This window comes from Rousettus aegyptiacus, unplaced genomic scaffold (genome assembly GCF_014176215.1).
Source record: "Rousettus aegyptiacus isolate mRouAeg1 unplaced genomic scaffold, mRouAeg1.p scaffold_m13_p_8, whole genome shotgun sequence".
Lineage (NCBI taxonomy): Eukaryota > Metazoa > Chordata > Mammalia > Chiroptera > Pteropodidae > Rousettus > Rousettus aegyptiacus.
The window spans coordinates 394,862-418,808 of NW_023416311.1; the positions used below are offsets into that span (position 1 = coordinate 394,862).

The 23,947-nt window shown below is 63.0% G+C and overlaps 1 protein-coding gene across 1 annotated transcript in view; it reads right to left on the bottom strand.

The window, feature by feature from the left end:
* Window positions 1–449: 449 nt before the first annotated feature.
* HS3ST4 (heparan sulfate-glucosamine 3-sulfotransferase 4) overlaps window positions 450–23,947 on the bottom strand; it is a 126,276-nt gene continuing 102,778 nt past the window's right edge. Inside the window, exon 2 of the mRNA XM_036225815.1 lies at window positions 450–1,111. Within this exon, the coding sequence (XP_036081708.1) occupies window positions 475–1,111 (637 nt within the window). The 3' untranslated portion in view covers window positions 450–474. The remainder of the gene's footprint in view (window positions 1,112–23,947) is intronic.

A 23,947-nucleotide genomic window follows, 5' to 3' on the forward strand; every position in this document is an offset into this window, starting at 1 on the left:
GGAGCCGAAGGGTCGTGGGATGAGAACTTGAGGAAGGCGGGAGACACCTCAAAACCTTGGTCCCCGGGAGTCCCGGGGCCCTCGGCCACAGCTGTCGTTTGGAGGGGTGCCGAAGCAGGGGCTGTACGGCCCGGGCTGGAAGTCGGGCTTCCCGAAGTAGGGCGGGGAACCCCAAAGGTAGACCTTGTTTTCATCCTGTGGACGAACATCCACGGCTCTGCCTCTGAGCGCGACAGCCATCCCACCCCGTCTTCGGGCCCGGTGAACCAGGAGAGGCCGAGAGCCAGCGGCGGGCCCCGGTGGCCCAGAGCATCCCGCGGGGTCCCTCCCCCCGCCGCAGCGTTGGGAGCCATCCCGGCTGGACACGGCCGAGGGGACGGGGCACTCCGCCAGGCCGAGGCGGCAGGCCCCGGGGTCCGGGACGCGGTCGGGGGTCTCCTCGGCTGCGCGCTCGCCCCCCGCCCCACGCTCGCCTCACTTGTCGCCCTCTTCCTGCTCCCACTGGAAGTCCTGGCCAGTCATCTGGTAGAACATGGCGTTGAAGGGCTTGTAGAACTTCCGCAGCCTCCGGATCACGTCCGGGTCGATGCGGGGGTGAGTCCGACCCTTGCTCTTGCCCAGGCACCTCGGGGCGCCGCTCTCTTCCGGCTTCTTGAGGCAGGGGAACCCCTTGGTCTTGTTGAAGTAGAAGTGCTTCTCGGTCACGAGGCGCGTGAGGCCCAGGAAGTCCTGCACCGCGGCCATCTCGCCGGCGGGGTCCACGATGAGCCGCTCGCCGCTCACGAAGAGCATCTGGGCCAGCGGGAAGTAGCGCAGCCAGCTCTCCAGGTGCAGCGCGTACAGCCCGATGCGGATGGCGCTCCAGGACGCGTCGATCAGCCCCAGGGTCCGGTTCTTGAAGGCCAGCACCTCGAAGGTGGGGATCTCGGGCTTCTTGGACAGCGTCTGCGTGTAGTCGGAGATGGCGCGGGTCACGGGGTTCCGCACCACCACGATCAGCCTGGTGTCCTTGGCCATGGCGTGGATGCGCTTGGGGGCCTCGCCGGTCACGAAGTAGCTCGGCGTCTTCTCCATGGTTATCTGCCCATCCACGGTCTTGGGCATCACACTTCTACGAGAGGGAGAAAAAGGAGAGAGCGGAGTTATCCCTACCCGAAAACCTTGTATTTTTTATTTTTATTATTTTTTATTTTTTGCGGGAAACGTGTGATGTAAATGGCCGAGGAGGGAGCTGCCGAACAGGGTTCGGCGCTATCCCACGGGGGGACGTCCTCCTGGCCCCACGTCCCGCTGCAGCTCCGACCGTGGTCTTGGCCGGGAAGGCGGCCTGGGGCTTGGCGGGCGGCCGCGGTTGGGCACCTCACGCATCCACATTTAAACTGCTGTTCTATCTCTGCCCAGTCACGTGCAAGCTGGATATGCTCTTAATTTCTCTATGTATTAGTTTTATAATCTCGGAAATGGAGATAATGACAGCCCCTACTTCACGCCGTTGTATGAGGATTAAGAGAGATAATGCTCGCACAGCATTCAGCGCAGAATCTGGCACGTGCGAGAGCTTAACAGATCAAAGATATTTCAGGAAATGTTTGAGCTCAACAAAACCTCGGAGATTGTCTAGTCCAGGGGTTGGCAGACTTCTACCCACCTTTGGTTTTTGTAATGCCTGCAGCTAAAAATGATTTTTAATCTTTAAATGGTTGGGGAAAAAACATAATAATAGTAATAATAACACTTTGCGATGCATGAATATTGCACAAAACTCAAGTTTCGGTGACTGTAAATCAGCATTTGCTGGAACACAGCCGCGCGCGGTGCCGGATGCGCTGCCCGTGGTGCCTCTGCGGCTCGGCAGGGGCCCGTGGTGGTGACGGGGCGGTAGGACACGCAAAGCCAAACGCACGTACTCGTCCTCAGAGGGCCCTCCGAGGACGAGTCTGCTGACCCCTCGTCGTGCCTCACTGTGCAGGTGAGGAAACCGAGGCCCGGGGACAGGCTTCGTGACCTCGGCAAGTCGAGTCGCGCCCTGTCTTGTCCTCATCTGTAAAATGCTGAGGCTGAGCTCATGTTCAGCGGAGACCGAAACGGCACACAGTGTGACAGTATCTAGCACAACTTTGGTTCTGCAAATGGGATTTCTCCTTCCCTCGCCTTTACGGCTGCCCGACGGGCCTGTGACAGACGCCCTGCCCTGGGGCCCGGCCCCTTGCTTCCGTCCCAAGGCGGCTCCTCGAAAGCCTCCCCTCCGTCCACATACACCTTCAGAGTGGCCTGTGTCATCTGGGAGCTTCGAGATGCTGAAGCACTTTGCTGCCATTTGGCCCCCGATCCAAACATGGCAGGGCTACTCTGATCAGGTGAGGCTCGGGGTCCCCTTCTACAGTCAGCTGCTATGGGCTCGCGCGGAGCAAAGTCAGCTGCCGACGCACCTGTGCAATGCGCCGTGCACGGCAGGCCACCTGCCGCCACGTGCTCCGTCGAGTCTGCGCACTCCCCTGCCTCACGCCAAAGTGGAACACTTAGGATTACACAGGACCTCTTTGTTAGGATGACACGCTTTTAAATGCCTCAGCTAATGAAACTTAATACAGACGGAGATCCCTTAGCTTCCCCGCCATAATTAAATTTATTTACTGTCGCCTGGGTAGAGGAAAAACGGCTTTCCTTTTATCTCTAATTCACATGCTCTGTCAATAATTAATTGCTCCTGGGTGTTGCGCTTTCTCGGCGAGCACAGTGATTAGGAAGAGGCATCGGGCTGGCAGAGAGACCCACAGGGCTGGATGCTGCCGGAGAGGATGGCGTTGCTGGGGGCGGCGCGGACGTCTGGGTCGCAGCCATCGTGTTGCCGGAATCACGCTCGTCCTGGGCCGCCGTGCTCCTCCAAGCACGTTCGTGTGCCTGTCCGGCCTCACCAGGTGTGGCTGTCTCCTTCAGAGAGGTGGGGCCAAGGGACACGGGCTTTGGCAAGCGGACGGGCATGCTTGACGAGTTCTGACCACCCCTGTCACGCCGATGGCGTTACTTCGCCCGCTCTGAGTGCCGATTTTCTCACCCAAAAGACAGGGCTAATAAGTCTTTCCCTTATGGATCGTCCTAAAGCTAAAAGCTGACACTTCAGGCGAATCACTTAGAACAGTCCCCAGCTGATGCTGGGTTTTTTGTTTTTTGTTTTTGTTTTTTTAAATTTAAGCCAGGCGCACAAGGTCACTGGCATGAAAATCCTTAGAGAAGAACCAGAGAAAAATATTTACGTTTGACCAGCGTGGGAACTAAGAAACAGATCCAGGAAAAAAGGGTGGTCTGATTCCAGCCAACGTCGCCGTCCGCGCCGCCTGATCTGGAGGCCGGGGCCAGCCGGGGAGCTACTCTTAGCTCATCGGGGTCTCAGCAACAACCGACATCCTCCCTTTGCTTCGGCCGGAGAGATGCTGTCTCTTAAGGAACTCGCATCGTGTCGCGGAAATGTCACATAACTGTCGACGCAGAGGTGCTCGAAGGTAGGTATCTTTCCACGGTTCTCTCCGGTTTGTCCCGCAGACGTCCTTTCGCTCGTTGGTCTTGTTGCATTTTCCTTTCGTGCAGGAGACGCTGCTGGGTCTCTCTTCTCATCCGTCCCCTGCCACTCACCTCTAGGTTTCAGCATTCGTTGTTACGTGACACCCTCCGTTCAAACTCATCTCCTTCACTTTGGCCAACTGCCGTAGGCTGCAATGGTCTTTGCGGATCTCGAGTCTTTTATCTGAAGCATCTGAGATGAAACTGTCCCCGGTGATAACCAGTGTGTAGAGGGGAGGACATGGTGCCCCACTGAGCTCTTGATGCAAAGGGGGGTGAGGGGGGCTGGAGAAGGCGCTGGAGAAGGTACAGGGTGGCCGAGGAGCCTCATGGCATCAATCATCATGTTACAGATGAATTAGACCGTGTGCCCTGGGACAGTCCCTGACCTTGGGGCTCACGGCGTCAGACTGCCTCGTTGGGCCGAGACGCACTGCCGTGGCGTGAGTGACTCGGGAGTCTGCCAGGCAGGAGATGTCCAGAGGCCGCTCAAAAGCTATGAAGTAGCAGTTCCCCAAGCTGACTGTGATTGACTTGTTATCATTCATTCATTCCAGAAATGGTGACATAATGGAGAACAAAACAGGCGCGTGTCCGTCCTCCACGGGGCTCCCGGACTGACGCCCACACCCGATCCATGCGGGGCTCTTCATGGCATCACGTAAATCACTGTTTTTAACCTACAGGGCAGGTGTCATTACCATTCTGCAGAGAAGGAAACAGACTCGGAGCCTGAAGACGGCTTCCGAGGTCTCGCTGATGAGCAAGGCTCCGGTTTCTGAGCTCGGCGGCCAGGCAGGGCCACGCAGCACCACTGTCGGCGCCTGACGCCAGGCCCTGGCAGCCAGCGAGTGGACGCAGGTGAGAAACCCACGGCCTATGTTCACGGCGTGGGCGGAGGCCAGGTCAAGGTGAGCCTCGCAGGCCGCGCATGGGGCAGACGCTGAGTCTCATGCTCCAGGTGGCGAGAAGCCACCGAAGGACACAGGACCAGAGAATGTGATACGCGTCGCCCTTCAAGAGGCTTCTCTAGCGGCTTTGCTGAGAGCAGATGAGAGTGGGCAAGGGAGGCGACCTGCAAGGAGGCCATGGGGACGACAGTCTGGGGACGGCGGCAATGCGGGTGGCAGTGCAGGCGGCGTGGGCGGTGCGGGCGGCGGTGCGGGCGGCGGTGCAGGCAGTGTGGGCGGCGGTGCGGGTGGCGGTGCAGGCGGCGTGGGCGGTGCGGGCGGCGGTGCAGGCGGCGGTGCGGAGTGCTGTGTGGTGAGAAGTGTTCCCCTCGGGCGCATTTTATGCAGGGCCGGTGGTCCTCTGTGACAGGCGGGATGCATGTGCAAGAGAGAGAGCGGCGTCGTGACGACCCCAGCGCGGCTGGCCGAGCCCACAGTGAGGCGGCGGCGCCGATGGACCGGAGAGCGGGCTTCGGGGGAGGCGCCAAGCCTGACTTCGGCGCCGCTGCACGAGGTGTCTGCTACAGGCCCAAGTGCAGCCGCCGAGGAGTCACGATGCAGGAGCCTGACACCCAAGGGACACCCACGACGGAGGTGGACACTCATGTCGCCTGTTCACGGTCCCCTGCCCAGAGAAGACAGGACCTGGCCTCTGCCTATCTGCGGAGTTTTCTCGAGTTTAAAAGGCATTCAGGTGCTGGGTAAGCAAGAAAATTTGAATTCTATTACAAGGATTTTCACGAACTCCTGTTAATCCCAGAGTCCCCGGCACGGCCTGTATCACAGGGCCTAGAGTGTCATGATGCGCTCTGCGCCCTTGCCCTTCGTGGCTGGTCTCGGTCCCTCGAAGCCACGGCGAGGCCTTCTTCCCCTTTGCATGCCCTGCGCCCGACCCGGCTCCGCCCACGTGGTCACCGGATGACTAAACGCAGGACGTGTGCGTGAGAACGTGTCCCGGGAGTCAGGGAGCGGGGCGGCCCGGAGGGCCTGGCTCCTTGGGGCCCGCCGTCCGCACGCGGCGACCCGCGTCCTGCGTGTCTGAGCCCCACGCCGTCCCTGTCTGAAAGACCGTGCACTTCAGGGGGGACATATGGCGAGAAAACATGGCAGCTGGGCCTGGAACAGCTCGTTCACAGTATCTGGGGAGCTCAGAGCAGCCGTGACATCAGCGTCAACACAGTCCCGAAGCGAGAATCATTCCGCGAGATCGCACAGATGCTCGTGCAGCCCCAAATGTTTACGGGCCTCTCTCCAGCCCCCTCGGCCCCTCCCCGCTGTGCTGGCGGTGCCGCTTTGCTGAGCCCCGGCCCCGGGCGAGCAGGTCGGCGTCGGGCCTCACAGGAATCGATGGCGGCTACGGCGTCATGAGGTAGCGGCACGCCACAGCCCTCATCACAACGGCCGCCGCACGGCGGCCACGATGCGCTAGTTATCACGCAGGAGCCACGCCGCAGTGGTGGTCACACGACAGCTATCGCCCGAAGGCCGTCCTGCAGGAGCCGTCACAAAGACAGCTGTCACACGCCCTTTACCAGGCGCTGCTCCATGCCACGCCCTGGCTGGGGGTTCAAATCCTGATCGCAGACCAACGTCTCTGGGCCTCCAGAGTCCGGACTCCACAGCCCCCAGCCCCGCGGAGTGTGGATCCACTTCCTGGCCATGCGACCCTGGGAAAATTACTCAACGCAAGCAGTGGGCGGCTCGGTTCCATCACTCACAGTGATTCGCGAAAAGGAAAATGAGTTCACATCGAAAACAGTGCCTCGCGTGAAGCCGGCGCTCAGTCCACTAGCTCCGACTCCCTTAGAAGGTTCTACGCATCACAGGTCAGGAAACCGAGGCCGCAGGACTGGTTCTCACGGAGGCCAGAAACCCACCGGGCCCCGCTCTGTGCCGAGCCCGGATCAGGGTGACTTCACGGGCGTCCTGGGCCACCTCGCGAGGGCCTCACGGCGCATGCAGCCAGGCTGGGGCAGAGGCGAGCAACCCGGGGGTGGGAGAGACAAGGGACCCGTCCAGGGACACCCAGCCCCAGCCCCGCCCAGCCCTGGACCCTGAGGTGAAAAGTCGGTCCGTTTGGCGACCTCATTGCTCACATAAAGACCCAGGAAGAGCCTGGCCATCGGCCCCAGTGAAGCAGAGAGGGGCAGCCCCCTGAGTCGCAGCCGTGGCCCAGGACTCACGTTCTGAGCGACCTTGGGACAGGGACGCGCCCTCTCTGGGCCTGTGTGAGGCTGGGGCCACGTTCACACTGGTTCGCACGGGCTCCGAGGGCACCGGCTGCTGCGTGCCCCCCACCAAGTGCCGGGCGGGCGTCGATGGCAACGCGGCCAGGCTGCTGCCCTCCCACAGACCGTACGTTCCCTGAACAGGCGGCCTGGATGCCGTGGTCTGTGGCTCAGGTCGGCGTCCCTGTCGGCGGCCGACGGCTCTTCCTTCCACACAGAGCCACGTCTGCAGAATCTCGGCGGACCACGGGGGGAGGAGGACAGGAGGGGCCAAGCAGAGGGGAGGAGAGGAGGGAGGAGGGCAGAGCAGGGCTGAGCCCCCGGGACGCCAAGGGTTTAAGTGCCCGGAAGAGCGAGGAGAGCGTCGCGGTTTTAGGTGACGCTGGACCACATGGTGGGGACAGCAACCCGGGTCTCGGTGTTTCTGCCGCTTTACAGTCCGCCCCGGGTGCACGCGGATATCTCAGGATGAAGAAAGAAAAGCAGAGAACAGCGTGTGTCCGTTACTTTGGCCACTCGGCGCTGACGTGAGGCGGCAGGGCCGAGGCCTTGCCCTGGAGGCGTCTGCGCGTCCTGGCGGGCGGACCGTCGGCCAGGTCGGTCCTTGTCCCGTGGGTTCACGGGGCCGTGGCGTTCGGGCTGGGACGCGCCGGCTGAGGGTCTCGTGCACCTGGCGAGACCCGAGGCTCCGCCCTTAGCCTCGGGCCGCCCAGACCGGCCCGTGCTCCGCGCGGCTCACCGCACGCCTCCGATCTGCTGTTCCAGGAGCGTCGGACGAGGACACGACACACACTCGTCACCCAGGAAAGAGGCCAGGCGTCCGGCCTGGCACAGAGCAGGTGCTGGGCATCACGGCCGGGGTCACGGAGCCCGCAGCGGGCCAAGCTCATCCAGGTGCTGGGCGCGTGGAGGAGAGTCTAAGTGACTCTCACCGGCTGCCTGACACATGTGGGCCCCCCGCCCACCAACGGGGACGGGCTCTGGGAACCCACCCCTCACAGGGCGTCCACACGCTGAGCAGCTTCTCCTGGGAGTGTGCACACGCACGCACAACACAAACACGCTAACACATACACACATGCACACACATGCACACGTGCACGCACGCAGCACACTAACACGTGTGCACACGCATGAACACACATACGCGTACGAACACACACGCTGTGATGTGAAGGGTGAGGACTCATTCCCAGGTGTGTACCCGCACCAGTCCCCAGTCTGCGACACGCGCACACACGCACACGCACGCACACCCCCCTCTGCTCGTCCCGTGACTGGCTCCTTCTCGTGATCCAGGTCTTGGCTCAGACAGCACCCACTCTGCCAGGCCCCTTGCTAGGGTGGGGGCTGCGCGCACGGCTCTGCTTTTAGGCTGTGAATGAGCGCGCAAGCAGCGTTGGCGAGGGAGACGTGGTCGTTCGCTGTTCCTCCTCCCACCCCGCACCCCGCTGCACCCCGAGTGGCCCTGCTCGGGACGGAGGCTGCGGGACGGGCCCGGGGGCATGCTCCTGCCGTCACACTCACACAAAGGCCGCTCGCATATGCACTCAGCTCAACCGTGCAACCAGCCGCCCCTGGGCCCTGGTGCGTGCCGGGCACGCGGCGGTGAACGGAGCCCGCGAAGCTGGCGCGGGCATCCCAGGCCCGGGCTGACAGGCAGACACGCCCGTGTCGGGGTGGCGGTGCCCAGAGCGTCAGCACCGCAGAATGCAGGGCCCGAGTGACGGGGGCGGGGCCAGGCGGCCGCGCAGCTGCCTCGGGGCTGGGATGGGCAGAGAGCCGCGCGGGCAAGGACGCTGTCGGTGGCTCTCATCGCGGACCCTGGCCTGTCCGGCGGCACTGTGAGCCTCCTGCCACGCAGAAGCCGCTGCTCCACGCCCCCACCCCTGGCGCCCCTGCCACCCTCACCGCCCAGAACACCAGCTGCCATCGGCCGAGGGGCTTTCCCGTCACCTCGGTGCGGTCCGCCCTGCAGCCTACGTGGGACTTGTCGCTCCCAGTTCAGGGGACTCTGCTCGGAGAGGAGGCGTCCTGTACCCAGCTGCTGAGCGGAAGGACCAAAGCGGCCCTCGCTCCGAGGCCCCGTGTGCTCAGCCGCCCAGCCCGTGATGCCGCCCCGGCCGTTCCTTCAGACCCAGCGCCTTCGCCGCAGCCGCCCAGAGGGCGGGGCCTGAGGCGGTGGCCAAGCCAGTACCGGTTTGGGGGCGTCGGTGGAGAAATGGATTATACTCGGAAATAAAGGCTGCAGAGCAACTGTTAAATTTCTACACGACAACAATTACCATAGATATTGACGACAGCGTCGTGGGGCCAACCAAGGCTAAGACTTTGACAAGGATTTCAGAGAAGGAAGCGCCCCACACTGCAGAAGGGAACATGTTCTTAGCAGTAGAACCCAAGCTGGCACAGGTGAGTAACGGGGCGAGTAACGGGTGAGTAACGGGGTGAGTAACGGGTGAGTAACGGGTGAGTAATGGGTGAGTAATGTCATGTGTAACGGGGTGAGTAACGGGGTGAGTAACAGGTGAGTAATGTCATGTGTAACGGGGTGAGTAATGGGGTAACGGGGTGAGTAATGGGTGAGCAATAGGGTGAGTAACGTCATGTGTAATGGGGTGAGTAATGGTATTGGGGTGAGTAGCAGAGTAACAGGGCGAGTAACGGAGAAGCAGGGTGAGTGACGGGGTCCTTGCCAGGCGGCTGCCCCAGCCCCAGCCACCACGTCACGGGCAGGCGGGGCGGAGGGAAGCAGGTGCTGGTGGCTCTCGTGTCACTCAGGGAACTGCCCCCGACAAGCTCCGCTGGCATCTCCTTGTCTGGAAAATGCCGTGGCCGCGCAAAGGGGCTGAGAAGCTCTTCCGCACACAAAGGCAGGAAAGGAGCTGCTTGAGAACGGTCAGACAACCGTGTCTGACGGGGGATTTTCGGCAAAAGTTTTGCTTTGGGGGAACGAAGGCTTCCGTGAGGTGCGGGATGCTGCCAGCCTCCTGCCCTCGGCGGTGCAGGGTGGGCGTGGGCGGGGGGCCACTTCCTGCCGCCGAAGGGCTTCGGTCGGTCGGGACCCTGGGCGCTTCAGAGGGCATTACTGGAATATCTGAAATATCCAGGACCAATCACCAAACTTGGAAAAATTACGCAAATTACAGATGCTGTAGACCAGAGCCCGCCTACCAACTTCCGCCGTTTACGTAACTACCTCCAGGGGGCGCCTCAGAGCTCACGACACAGCTGCACTTGTCTCCCTCAGTCCCTGACAGCCCCGCGGGGAGCGGGAGCCAAGGGGGCACCCGGGACCCCCAAGCGTGACAAGGTCACACGCGAAGAAGCTTCTGGCGCCGCGTCCCCAGGGCCTCCTGGTCTCTGCTGGGACGTCGAGGGAGTGCACTGGTAGTTTTGACACCTTAACAAGTATTTCACTGTCGAGACTGCCAGGCCTGGGGTCAGAAGCACGGCGGGTTCCCAGCTCTGCACAGCCCAGAGGACCCTGAGGACCGCTGCGCCCCGCGAGGGGCCGCGTTCCCCCTGAAGGCCGCTGCGACCGCGCTGCGCTCGCCCTGGGCCGGTGCAGGGCGCGTGCCCGGGGCGGGTCTGCTGGGTGCACCGCGGACGGGAGACTGTGGACGGGCGTTTGCTCCAGGCCGGACGCCGCTCTGGACCTTTGCGGCACCGGCTCACTGAGCCCGGGACGGAAGCGGCAGCGTCTTGGCCCCTCACAACGTGCGCTCAGCGCAGGGAGGGAGGCGACCGGCTCCTGGGCGCCGTCTTACACCTCTAAGACGGAGGCCACCGTCACAAAGATGTTCTTCCCAGCCTTGTCTGCGGCTCTGGAGACCGCCGGCCAGGTGCTCGGTACCAACTTTGATGTCCCATGTCCCAAACCGAACGTACCACCAGCTCGTTAGCTGCAACAGCCCTTCCGGACTGCGCTGCTCCGGCAAAGGCCAGCGACCCCTCGACCGGAGCCCCGCCATCGAGATCAGCCACGTACTTCCTGAGAGCTGGGAACAGAGGCCAGGAGGAGAGGCGCGGGCCGAAGCCGGCGGCAGCGGGGCCCAGAACCCACGGCCCCGGCGCTGAGGCTTCGCATTGCTCGGTGCCTTGCCGACTTCTCAGACAAACCCCCCACGGCGGGAGGCCCAGCCCCCGGCCCACCCTCGCCTGCCAGCACATCTTAAACAAACCTTCTAATCACCTTGGGAAGAGCATGACTCTGTTGCATCGTATTTTTTTAGTAAAAGCATTAAATGTGAACATTTGATATATGCCACCGTTTTATAACCGTTTTGGCATTTCATGATTTTTTAATACAGCAGAAGCTTCAAAAAATAAAACCCCAAAAAACCACACGCGTGCCCTCGGCCCCTCGGAAACGAGACGTCTGTGGGCACAGAAACGCCCACTGTCCCCTCCGGTGGCTGCTTGTGCCGGGGCCCCCCGCCCCTCCCCCCACCCGCCCTTCCCGCCCAAGGCGGCACTGAGGCCTCAGGCCCCTCAACACCCGGGTCCTGCAGGCCCTTCCCCAGGCCCCCAGCCGGGCCCCCTCCCCCTCGCCCCACACCTGCCGCCACCCCCACAATCACAGGTCGGATCATGAAGCATCCCTTCTCCCGGGCTTGCGGGGGCTCTGGACGGGCTCCTGTGGGGTTTCATGCATAATTCATGACAGTTCGGCTATATGTTTTCTAGCAATTCAGGCTCTTTAAGGACTTTTCCAAACGTACTTTGCAATTCGCCTAAATTCTGAGAAGCATTAGAATAGGGAAAATCTATAAAGTGCGGGTCGTCTGCGGCCCCGCAAGGACCTCACCGAGCACGTCTCCCCCGGGGGCGTCCCCGGAAACGCTCTGTGCCCTGTGTCACCAGTCCTCCCAGCAACCACGAGACAAAACCTCCGGTCTCCTCGCAAACAGTGTCAATGGCACACATTTTTTAAAAAATGGCCTCAAGTTACCATGACAACCAAGGTTCCAACTTCATGTTGGCTGACTGCAATGCGATCCGATCAGGAAGACCAGAGCTGGGAACAAAAGTATCTGGTTGCTATAGCAACTGGATGTACAGAAAACATGGGAGTTTCCAGTTGCCAGCGTACTCGAGGGCTGGTGATCGCCCAGGAAATTTTCGCATCACCCCAGGGCTGGCCCACCGCTCTCCCCGGCCGGCGAAGCTCTGAGACAGAAGCTGCACCAGTCAGCTACTGCTGCGTAACAAATCCCCCGAACCGCGGCGACCTCACCAAGGCCTGTGCATCCTCCTCGCGAGCCCCTGGGCCGGCCGGGACTCGCCGCGTGTCTGGGCCGGCGCCTCCGATTCCAGGCTTGTTGGGGAGGCTGCACTCACGGGCAGGTCTGCTGGGGCTGGCCAGTCGAGGGGGCGCCGGCGGAGGTGACGCGGCTTTGTGTCACTTAGAGCGTCACCCCCTGGCAGGCTGCCCGGGACGTGCTCTCACGGGAGAGCAGGGCTCCAAAAGCCGGACGTCTCAGACGGCCTTTGGGAGCCCCGGTCGGAACAGGCAGGTTGTCACTCCCCCGCCTTCTGTCGGCTAAAGCCAGGCACGAAGCCAGCCCAGGTTCCGGGGGTACGGAGGCAGACCCGGCTCCTCGACGTCCCACTGCGAAGGCGCGGGGCGGTTTCTGCACACGGTCAACCGAGACGCCGACTCGTATACGCGACACACCCTTGAAATCACACGCCAGAGCCGAAGGCGCAGACGTCAAACAGTCCAGTGACGCAGGAGAAGGCGCCTGGCTTCCGGCGAGCGAGAGGACGTCACCAGATGCCACGTCACCGCTTGTGGGCTGGACGCCGTGGCTCACGGCGACTTTCCAGGGTTAGCCCTTGCTCTTTAACTTCATTCTCTGCCTCCAACGCCAAGCAGAGCCTAGCGACCCCCGAGCCCCCGGGACAGATGACGGAGGCTGGAGAGGAGATGGCCTGCAAGGGCCACGGGCAGTGTCCCCGGCCACAGCGAGGGCTTTTCCCAGAGAGGGGAAGTTTCGTTTGTGGCCCGTGATATCTTTTCCAACTCGACGCTCCTCGGAACGGTTCTGCGAGCCTCTCGCCCGCTCCATTCCTGCCTGTCGCGTCTTATGACAGGCTGAGCGTGGCCCTGTCAGCTGGGAACGGGGGGCCGGGGGCTCGCATGGCGAGGGCCGGCTCGCTCCCCCGTGGCCGGACCCGGGCCGCAGCCGGCACCGCGCTGCGCAACCCGAAGCGCGTGCCGTGCGATGCTCAGTGTCCCCCTGGAGAAAGCCGACCCGCTCGACTCACGGCTCAGTGCTTTGAGGTGGCAAATTGGCATCTGGGTGAAGGAGTCTGTGGAAATAATTGAATTAGCCTTAAAAAAAAAAAAGCAAGAAAAGAAAACAAAGAAAGAAAGACAAGAGAACCTTTGACAAATTTCCACAACAAAACCTGTTCAAAAGCACTGCACTGCCAAGGCCGGGGGCCGTGTGTGCGTTTCGTCGTGAGCACAGAGTCTGCCCGCAACCGGGAACAGAGACATGGCGTTCGCGGGACAGGGACACGGTGTTCCTCGTGGATCAGACCGCACTTGTCTTCCTGGACATCTTCACAAAAGACGAGGACCCGTTGCCAAGTAGACGAGCCAGCTCGCGGAAAACAGCGAATTCTTCCAGCGACGCAGAAGCCGAAGGGAACGGGAAGAGGAGCCGAGGGCGGCTTGAGCCCCCTCTGCCCCCTCTGCCCCCCGGGGCTTCTCTAGACCAAGGAGAGCTAGAGGCGGCTGCCCTGCCCTCAGCACCCGCCTGGGGGTGCACCGAACACGGGCCCTGCGCTCAGCCGTGCGGGTCAGCTGTCACGCCAGCTCAGACCACAGAGGTGCCGCCCCACCCGGTGGCCCCTGGACACAGCGTCTGCTGGCAGAGGGCAGAGCGGACGCGCCGCGTCTGAGGACCCCGCACGCCGAGCTCCGTGCGAGGGGAGGCAGGGTGCTCAGGCCGGCGAGTCCGTCGGCAGCTCGGTGGCCCCGGAGATTCTCAGAGCGGGAGGGACCGTAGCTCTGGGGTTACAGGCCCCAGGGACTGGCCACAGACACTCCCAGGGCTGCACTCAGTGGAGAGCAGGGGTCAAGGTCAAGCTGCTGCGGCCACTTCCCAGGGCTTCCAGCTCCTTGTCCTCTGGGTTTCTCTGAACTGGCTGCAAAGAAACCCGTAGCGCACAGGCAGCCTCTGACGGCGGTCCACGCCGTCGCCATAAAGCGCCGTCCTGCGGGTCCGGGGCCCACACCGTCACTGTAGAGCGCTGTCGCGTGGGTCCGGAAGGCGTGGGTCACCTGCCGGAGCAACGCATGCCACCCCGGCCCCGGTGGGGTGCTGGCCCCTGCCGGCTGCACGGCTCGGGCCGGGGGAGCTGACGTGTCCTGCTCCCGTCTGCGGGGAGGGGCAGGGGGCCCAGCAAGCCTGTCGCGGTGGGGAGGGGGCCTCGGGGAGGGGGCTTCGGGGAGGCCCGGCGACTGGCCGGAAGCCACACGGGGACGGTGGTGTGGCTCAGAGTGCGGCCGCCGTTCAAAGCCCTGACGGCCATTAGTCTCCTCAGACGTCCCCACGACTGGCTTGTCTCAGCCACCGCGGGAAGCCGAGGCCACAGAGTCAGAAACTTGGCGCGAGGTGCTGCTGCGGTGCCCCCCGACCTGTGATGGCCCCCCGGGCCCGCCTGCCCGAGCCCCTCCTGCCGCTGCTGCCCTGCCCCAGCCTGGCGTAGGGGGTGCCTGGCGACCCTCCCCGGATGACCCTTTGTCTCCAGAGCAACAAGCCTGACTCACGCCACCTTGTGCTGGAGAGTGTGCGGACGTACACCGCTCTGCTGGCAGAGGGCAGAGGCACAGCCACCCTTCCTAACGCGGGTGGGTCCAGGGGTGGCCGCACACAGCACACACAACACACACGTGCACACACATCACACATACACACATACACGTTACACATCACATGCACACGACACGCACGTCTATGTATCACACACATATACACATAACACACATGCATGCACACATGCACACATCACACATAACACACACGGGCACACATATACACATCGCACAGACATAATGCACACAGACGCACAACAGACACATACGCATTACACAACGAACACACCACACACAAATATATACGTTACACAGTCACATGCACACAACATACACGTCTACACACATGCACGCACACACATGCCCATCGGGCGCACAACGTGCGCACGTGCACACACGCTCACAGCCACGCCGTCCTCCGGCTGACACTCCCAGTGGCCGTCCCCACTGTCCCCCCTGAGCCCGCACCAGTGTTTCCCAGGACTGTGCTTTCGCAATCCGCCTTCACCATTTTTCCGGGGCTCATAAGAGTCATTCTACTATTTTTCTAATATTGCCTTTAAATTAACCCACTTAAAAAGAAACGTGGCTCCCTTTAGGTGCTAAAGGACAGCTTCATGTTATTATTGCACGTGGAAGCCAGAATCACCTGTCATAAACGAAAGGCAAGCATAAAAATTGAATAAGATGAGAATAACAGAGTATTATCAAATTCATGCTAGATACCATTATCCTCCAATGCTATTAGCAAATGTCAGGCAGGTGTGAATGACATATTGGCACCGACTGAGACATTCTCCTTGAAAAATTGAAAGAAAAATGAAGAGGGAGCGGCTTCCTTGCCGTGGGTGCAGCGCGATTTAATGTCACACCCTAGTGCAGCTTAAAGCAACCCGCGACACGTGACCACAGGGCTCGTGTGCGTTCACGCCCAGGGAGACGGTGGCCTGAGAGACGAGGGGTCCCTGTTACCGTTCACGCCCAGGGAGACGGTGGCCTGAGAGACGAGGGGTCCCCGTTACCGTTCACGCCCAGGGAGACGGTGGGTTGAGAGACGAGGGGGTCCCCGTTACCGTTCACGCCCAGGGAGATGGTGGGTTGAGAGACGAGGGGTCCCCGTTACCGTTCACGCCCAGGGAGACAGTGGGCTGAGACGAGGGGGTCCCCACTCCCGCGAGCGTCCCAAGCACTGGGCCACATGGCCTGGCTTCTATCCACAACCTCCTCATGCTGCTGCCTGAATGCACCATTGGTTCTGGCCCATCGGGGGCCGAACTGTGTCCCCAAAATTCATATGCGCAGGTCCCAACCCCCAGGACCTCAGAAAGTGCATCTGCAGACAATTACTTCAAATTCAGAAGACGTCGTCACGACGCGCTCCACTCTAAGAGGGCTGGGGTCCTCACGAGGTGAGAAGTCACGGCATGGACACAGAGGGACGTCCACGTGAGGACCGAGGGACAGGGGGAGAGGCCTCTGGACGGATCGGCCGGCGGACGCCCCGGCCTGGCCTCCAGCCCCAGGACTGGGAGAAAGCTGCCCGTCTTGGCGAGGCGCCCGTGGGTGGGGCCTCCTGACCGCTGCCCTCACAGACTGACTGGGTGTCCTCCGGCCTCTGCCCGGCCCACCGCGCCACTGGGGTCCAACTCGACGCCCTGCCCCTCTCCGAGCGTCATCCTCTGTGAGGTATGTACAGCTTTCCACAGAGATGCGGGTCCCACTTTGCCGAGGCCGGTGGCCTTCCGTGCACGCGGCTGCCACGCAGCCGGAGCCACAGCTGGCGGCGCCTGGTACTGCCCACCCAGCTCCTTCTGTGCAAGGAGCTCAGGAGAGTCCTCCAAGAGCCGGCACTGGGTGCGTGGTGCGAAGCGGCCTGCAGAGGGCGGGAGTGAGCAACGGCCGAGGACGCGAGGGCCTGGGGGCTGGTCTGGTGAGGGCTGTGCCTCTGCCACGGGCCAGCCGTGCGACCCTCGGTGGCCGGCGAGGGACCCCAAGCTCGTGCCCTCTCGCTGCCAAGCAGGGCTCATGAGCGCGTCCTGCATGGTGGCTTTAAGAATTAGACCAGATCGGGGCAAAGACACCAGCTGGCAAACGACGGGTTCATTCTCCACCAACTTCCCACTGAAATATTCATGGAAATGGACTCGTCACCAGACGGCTGTTTCCCGCAGCCTCGGGAACAAGGAGTATCGACCACACTGCTCAGGGCCTGGAGTGATGTCCACGAGCCAAAGAACGGAGGGTCCCGGATGCAGAAGAATGAGGGGCTCTGCCGCCTCGCAGCGCAGGCGCCCAGAGCCGCCCAGCGCCCCCCGGAGGCAGTAGGGCCACGGAGCTCAGGGGTGGGGGGTGGGGGAGGCCCTGGACCCTCGCCCCCCCACCCCGCGCTCTAACGCGTGCAGCACGCACCCTGCATGGCTCGGAGAGGAAGGCGAGGAGGGAGGAACCGCCCCCCAGGAAGGAAGAGGTGCCTGTCGGGGGCGAGCGCGGACGCCAGCACCGGCGCCCGGCACCCACGCCTCCGGCTGTGTAAGGTCGGCAAGTTACGCGGACTCAGTTTCCCCACCTGTCCAACGGGGACGCCGCGAGTGCCAGCCGCACAGGGTCCCGTGCGGAGACGCGAATGCACAGAGCTTTGGGGTGGTGCCGAGCGCCCCAGGGGACACAGCAAGAGCGCGCTGAACCCCGCCCCGGGCGCGTTCCGCGCCAGGGAACCCGAAAGCCAAGACGCCTTAGGCGTTTGAAGCGGGAGCTGCCACGCTGCGTCCTCTTCCCGGCCCCCCTGCCCCGCCCCCACCCCCGCCGCCACCCCCTCCCTCCCGCCCCCACCGGCACCCCCACCGCCACCCCCGCCGCCACCCCCTCCCTCCCGCCCCCCCACCCGCCACCCCCTTCCCCTCCCGCCCCCCCCGCTCGCCACCCCCACCGCCACCCCCGCCGCCACCCCCTCCCTCCCGCCCCCACCGGCACCCCCCCCGCCACCCCCTCCCTCCCGCCCCCACCGGCACCCCCACCGCCACCCCCGCCGCCACCCCCTCCCTCCCGCCCCCACCGGCACCCCCACCGCCACCTCGCCGCACACCCCCCCACCCCCCCCACCCCCGCCGCTGTCGTCTCCGGCCCCGGATGCCCACGGCTCTTGGACACCGCCGGGTACTTCCACTGCCGTCACCACGCAGGTGACGGTCCCCGGAGGAGGCGCCGGTGTCTGGGGCCTCTGCTCCCTCACCTGGTCCCCAGGCTAAGCCCCCTGAGGCGGACGCTCAGCTGTCACCTCCGTCCCTAGCAGATGGCTGAGGCTCAGAGAGGGGCCCGTGACGCGCCAGGACCGCACAGCAGGCTCCTTGGGTGGCCGGCTCCGGTACCGCGCACGGCCCCCAACACCAGCGGGGGGGGGGGGGGCTCCCCAGACGCCGTCCCTGAGCCGGGCCGCTGTGTCCAAAACCGCGCGCAGAGCCGGGGACCCGCCCGAGCCGCGAGGGCCGCTTTGTGCGTTCTGCGCGCGGCCGTCTGCACGGCGTGGCCCGTGTCTCACCGCAGTGCCGAGAGCCGTTACACGCGCAGACGGACACGCACACGGACACCAGGGACACAGCGACGCCACCTCCGCGTGACAACGCGCACGCTCGAAGGTGAACAGCGTGTTTTTAACTCTTGGGCACTATTTGCTCAGCTGAGCGCTAAGTGAAATTGGGGGTGTTAGGAAGTGGTGAATAATGTTAGATAGTAATACCGTAGATTACCTGGGAGGAAGGGTTTTTACCGCGGAAAATGGCACTGCCCAAACCAGCAAGAGGCTCCAAAGTCCAAAGCACTCTAAATAGTGATTTGACTCAATTGTGGGATTTAGAACCTTCCTGCCCCCTGGGGGGTGAACCGCGGGAACGGAATGTAAATCTGAGCGAGGAGGAGAAGCCACAGCACAGACGGCACCCTGCAGACCGCCCTGCCGTCTCCTGGGAGACTGATTCTCACCCTCACCCCGCGAAGGAGAGAGAGAGCCGCAAACCACAAACCACGCTGGGCCGCGCGAAGGCGGCCGGGGGCGGGGCAGGCGGCTGGGTGACCTCCGCGCCATCGACTGCCGAAGGCCAGAGCCCATGAGCCGCGGCCCACCTGGCCCACCCGGAATGACGGGTTCACGAGGTCAGGAGACGGCAGCGACGCACGCGCCCCCCGCAGGCCCCGAGGCTGCCGCTGCAGAGCGAGGCTCCGCTTTCCCGCGGCTGAGCCATGAGCGCGCGCGCGCAGACCGACGGACGCCGGGCCGCCTGCCATCGTGCACGCGGCTGAACGGCTGCCTGCTCCCTCCATGTCGCAAAAGAGAAGAGGCTTTGCACGAGCTGCAGGGTGAGACGGGAGCCCTTCCTTCCCACCAGCCCTCAGGCCTACAGAGGACCCGGGACGCTTGGGGCAGGACGCGGGGCCACGGGGCTGGGAGGGACACGCAGGCTGCCTGCCCGCCAGGCCTGCTTCCCCAGCCATGCGAAGGCACCTTACGCTTCAGCGGGCCAGGGGTTCTCGGACCCGACGTCCACCCACAGCATCCTCTGCTCTGCTGGCCGAGACGCAGCCGCCCAGGCCCCGGCCCCAACCTACTGGTGCAGAATCTGATGCCACCGCCCCCGAGAGCCGCCTCGGTCGCGGAGGGGACCACGTGCCATGGTTTGGCAGGATAGTCTTGGAGTCTATGCTCTTAGAAGCGTTATGATATAGACCAGGGCCAGTGAACCACAGCCCAGGCCAGGCACGCTGCCGCCTGTGTCTATGAATAAAGCGTCTGCGGACCTCGGCCACATCCAGACCTTCTCTGTCTGTGCACGTGCCCTCCGGGCAGCCGCCATCAAGCGAGACGAATCTATCCACTTTGACGCAAGTCACTTCTCTGATTCCACTAGCGACCGTCCAAGGGGACAGCCGCTGCGTGCTCGGTGCCGCAGCCCCCTCTTCAGAAGCTTCTGGCACTCCCAGCCTTCGGAGACAGCACCGGCGGGAGCAGGGTGTCTGGGGGGCACAGACGCCCTACAGCTGTCGTCTGCAGCAGCAGAGACATTCTAAGTGGACGGAAAGCGACGTGGGTGTCCGCCAGCCGGGGCCGGGGCTGCGGCTGCACTGGCCATGTGATGGGGTTCAGATGAGGATCACGACTCTGATTATTCTGTGTCTCAGCTGATTTGCGGCTCCGGGACCCGTCTGGACGAGAAGTGGCACGCGGCGCCCGCAGGACCCGCCACCCTGCCCACGCTCACCGCAGTCCCGAGAACTATCTGTCACTCTGCTGCAGGAATGCTCGCTGCTCTGCTAATGAAGGCAATTAGTCCAGCCTGCCCTGGCACTTGTGAGTGCCCCGCTGCTGGCATTAGGCACCCTACAGGAAAATGGAGACGCAGTCGCCACCGTAGAGCAATAATAGTGCCAAGCATTCAATTATGGATGAAAAAAGGCACTTGAGTTAATATGAATATTGAATGCTTAAGAGCATTAAAATACCAGCAAATTACCATTCTTGCATATGTAACGAGGGAACTTAGCGACCAAGACCATTGTGAAATGGAAACTCTGAGTGACGGTGGCTTTTGCCACATACCGCTGACGGGCGACTTGGGATCTAGGGCGTGTGGACATCACAGGAGCCGGGACACTCCTGCCGGGACACCTGGAGTAGCGGGGGGAGGTGAGAGGAAGGGGGACACAGACGGGAACGAGCCGGTGGGCGGCCTTTCTGCCTGTTTCCGGAAGAATCCTTGGCATTGCGAAGAGGTAAGAAGGTGGGGCCAGGTCACAGGACTCGGGGGCCAGGCAGGTGCCACGCTCAGGTGAGCTGGGCCAGGTGAAAGGTCAGGGCTTGGTGACGGCACCGAAGGTGAGCAGCTGCTTGCACCGAGCGCCCGCCGGTCCCGGAGGGCGGCTTTGTGTGGGGGGCGTGACCCGGCCACCTGCATCACTTGCCGAAAACAGGTGGTAGGTGCCGACGCGTCGGAAGCAGAAATGAAACGCCCCCGAAACTGCACAGATGCTGCTGGTGGGGGCCCGGGTCCAGGACCCCCCGTCTCTGTGGGATGGGGCCGAGCCGGTGACAGAGGGGCTTAGGTACATGGGGCCCCCAGACCGGACGCTCCCCGCGGTGCCAGCAGACGCGAGTGACTCCGCCTCACGTGACCTGCTGACCCTGAATGCCCTGCCCTCGCGGCCTCACAGGGGCCAAGGGGACAGCGGCGGCCCCGACCTGCGGCGGGGCGGGGCTGGGCTGACCACACGGCGGGCCGGGCCCCACGTGTCACCCGTGAGAGCAGCCTCGGCAGAGCCCTGTGTTCGCAGGCCGGGCCGGGCGTGAGGGGTCGCCTGCCCGCACACGTGCTGTCCTCAGGGGCCACACAGGCCCCCGTGTCCCCAGCTTCTCCGTCTCACCGCTGCCGGACGTGGCCATGCGTGCTGTGGAGTATTTGGCAGCACCCTGGCCTCCAGCAGGACCAGCCCCCACGCCGGCTGTGACCGCTGCACCCGTCTCCACGCCTGGCCGAGTGTCCCCGGGGAGGGGTCACCATCTCCCCTAGTGGAGAAGGGCTGGGTTCCTGCGGGGACAGGCTGTGGAGTAAGAAACGTGCCCTCCGAAAAGAGGTCTGCCCTCCGTCCTGTCCCTGGGGGCTGCCCCTAAGCGACGGGAGCGTCTCTGTTATTCGGGGCGGCTGCAGCCAGTGGTCCTGCTGGGCCCACAGACGGTTAGGGGCTGGCCATGCGGCCGCGTGGGCCAGCCGCGGGGTGAGAGGTGGGTCTCGGCCGCACGGCAGCAGGCTGGCGGCCAGGGGCCGCAGCAGGGCCGGACACTGGCTTCGACCCCGTGGCGGCAGCTCACTCGCCCGAGCCCATGAAACGGAGCCACGGGAAAAGCTGAGCCGAGGTCTGGGTGAGCGTCCGCACCTCCCCACACGAGGCGGGAGGGTAAGGCACCTGCGGGTGACAGGAGCTTGCCATCTGGAACCCCCAGGTGGAGGGAAACGGGGTGCCGTAGTAAACCACAAGCCGCTACCCGGGCAGTCACGGCGGGCGGCCCCGGCCCAGGGGTGTAACCGTGCACGCAGCCCCCTCCGAGACAGCGGGGCCCCCCTGGAGCGAGCACGCCGCCTTGGCTAAGTCGCGTCCGGTCCCGCCTGGCAGGCTCCCCGCTCCTCCTCACGGTCCCTCCTTAGTCTCAAGTCCATAAAAGAAAAGTAAAACTGCCGCCCTCCAAAGCATCTGAGATCGTGCTCCCCGGCAACTGCCGTCAGCTTTGGCTCCAATTAACTCTGATAGCAACCCCGACAGGTCTGGACGTCTCTCACACGCCCCGCCCCCCACGCCTGATTCTGCCGCGCTCCCGCAGCCTGGGGTCCCTGTGTCTGTTTTGCTGTAATAAAACATAACCGTGCAGCAGCGTCTCGAGACCTGAGTCGTCCTGGTGAATTATCACACCTGACAGCCACAGTGGACACCTCGAAACATGCAGCCAGCTGGTCTGAAGGAAAGTGGCCCCGAGGCCCCCCCGACTCAGGGCTAAGGTCAGAGGTCTCGGGCAGACCTGACGTCTGGAGGGCGGTACCCCTGCTTCCGGTTTGGAAGCGCTCCAGTCATCTGTTTTTAACCATCGATTTCATTAATTTTGTCTTAAAAAGCCTTCTCCTGGGAGCCAGGCAGGGCCCCACGGGGACATCACACGGGTGTCGTGGGAGCAGCTTGGCCTCTGGACCACGCGCGCACGCCAGGGTACCGCTCGCCTGTGGTGGTGACGTCACCGCCCCTCTGTGAGACCTGCTGTCCTCGTGCGTCACATGGTGATGACGGGACCTCCACCCATTCATTCACTCACCCATTCATTCACTCATTCATTCGCCTGGTCAGTTAGGATCCGTGCAGTGTCCACAGTGACTTGGCCTCCGGGGACAACACGAGGTCCCACCTCCATGGAGCCCCAGCTCTAGCAGGACAGATGGACAGCAAACCGCCAACTCCAGGGGACGCAGCAGCCACAGGGCGAGGGGCGAGGAAGGCACAGTAAGGGGGGACGATCTTCCCCACGGAGCCCGTCGAGGGGACGTTGAGGGGACGTCGCCCTTGCAAAGGCCCCGGGGCCAGGAGCGAGCTCGGCGCATCCGGAGCACAGGAACGTGGCCCCCGAGGGTTAAACGGGACAGAGGGCCGCCCACCGGCCACTGGGGGGAAATTCCTGCACCTGTTGGCCGCACCTGCACAGAGGCGGTCAGAGCCAGGAGGACAGCGGTGAACCCCGTGTGTGCCGTACACTTGATACCGATTAACTTCTCTGACCCTCACGACCTGCTGCTAACATCGGCTTTCCGTCTTTATGGATGGGCAATCGAGCCGAGAATCTTACGGAAATTGCCCAAATCATGCGGCTTTTAAGTGGAACGAGCGGCGTCGGGAGCCGGGCGCTGGGCTCGTGAGCGCGTGTCCCTGCCCGCCTGCGTCCCCGGGTCGTCACCGCGGCCGCGATCCGAGACCCGGTCTCCTGTTTTTTCCTGACCTCTCTAAACGCCCCTGGACCTCCATGTGGACTTCTTATTTAATAAATGTATTTATTCCGTGAGCATTTATCAAACGCCCGCCGGCTCCCCAGCCCTCGAGCAGACACGGAGGATGTGAAGCTGTGGGCCCGGCCTCTGCGCGCGCGGGAACGTGGGGGCAGAAACAGCGCGAAATTATAATGCACTATTTCAGGCCTTGAGACGCCGTTTAATTGTCTCATGTGTCTTCAGCTTGTCTCCCCAACAGGGATGTGTCAGCAGAGGTTGCGACGGATAAAATTTATCGCCAGTGTGTCTGGACATTTTCATAAGCAATGGAAAAAATATTAGCGGCTTCTGAGAAACAAAGGCTACGGCAGCAGAATTCCAAATTTCAGGACCTCTTCCCTGGCGCTCCCGAGCACCAGGCCCCTCCGCCGCCTGGATCTTGAGTCCGCTCCTCTGAGCGTCCCGTGTCCAGGGGACGGGGCTCGCGGAGGACGGCAGAGCCTCCCCTGCTCTCTGCTCTCATCAGTCCGTTGCTCCTCGCCCCAGTCCTCGAGCTCGGACGTGGTGACAACCGCGGGGTCCTTCCCCCAAGCCGGGGACGGGAGGGGGGACGGGACCCCCGCGCCCCTTCCACGGTGGAGCGGGAGTGTCGGCACGCACCCCCGGCGGGCTGTCTACAGGGACACGTGGCCCTGGTGGCCGGGTTGATTAACTCCTGGGATTGATTTGGAATCTGTACCTATCTCCCTATCGATCATTAAAGAGGCATCAATTGATTGTTCGGGTGCGGAATCCACTCTGTTCTTCAACTTTACGGGCCTCTCGCTCCCCTCCAGAAGCGGCGGGGGCTGGGCGGCCCGTCAATCGTCAATC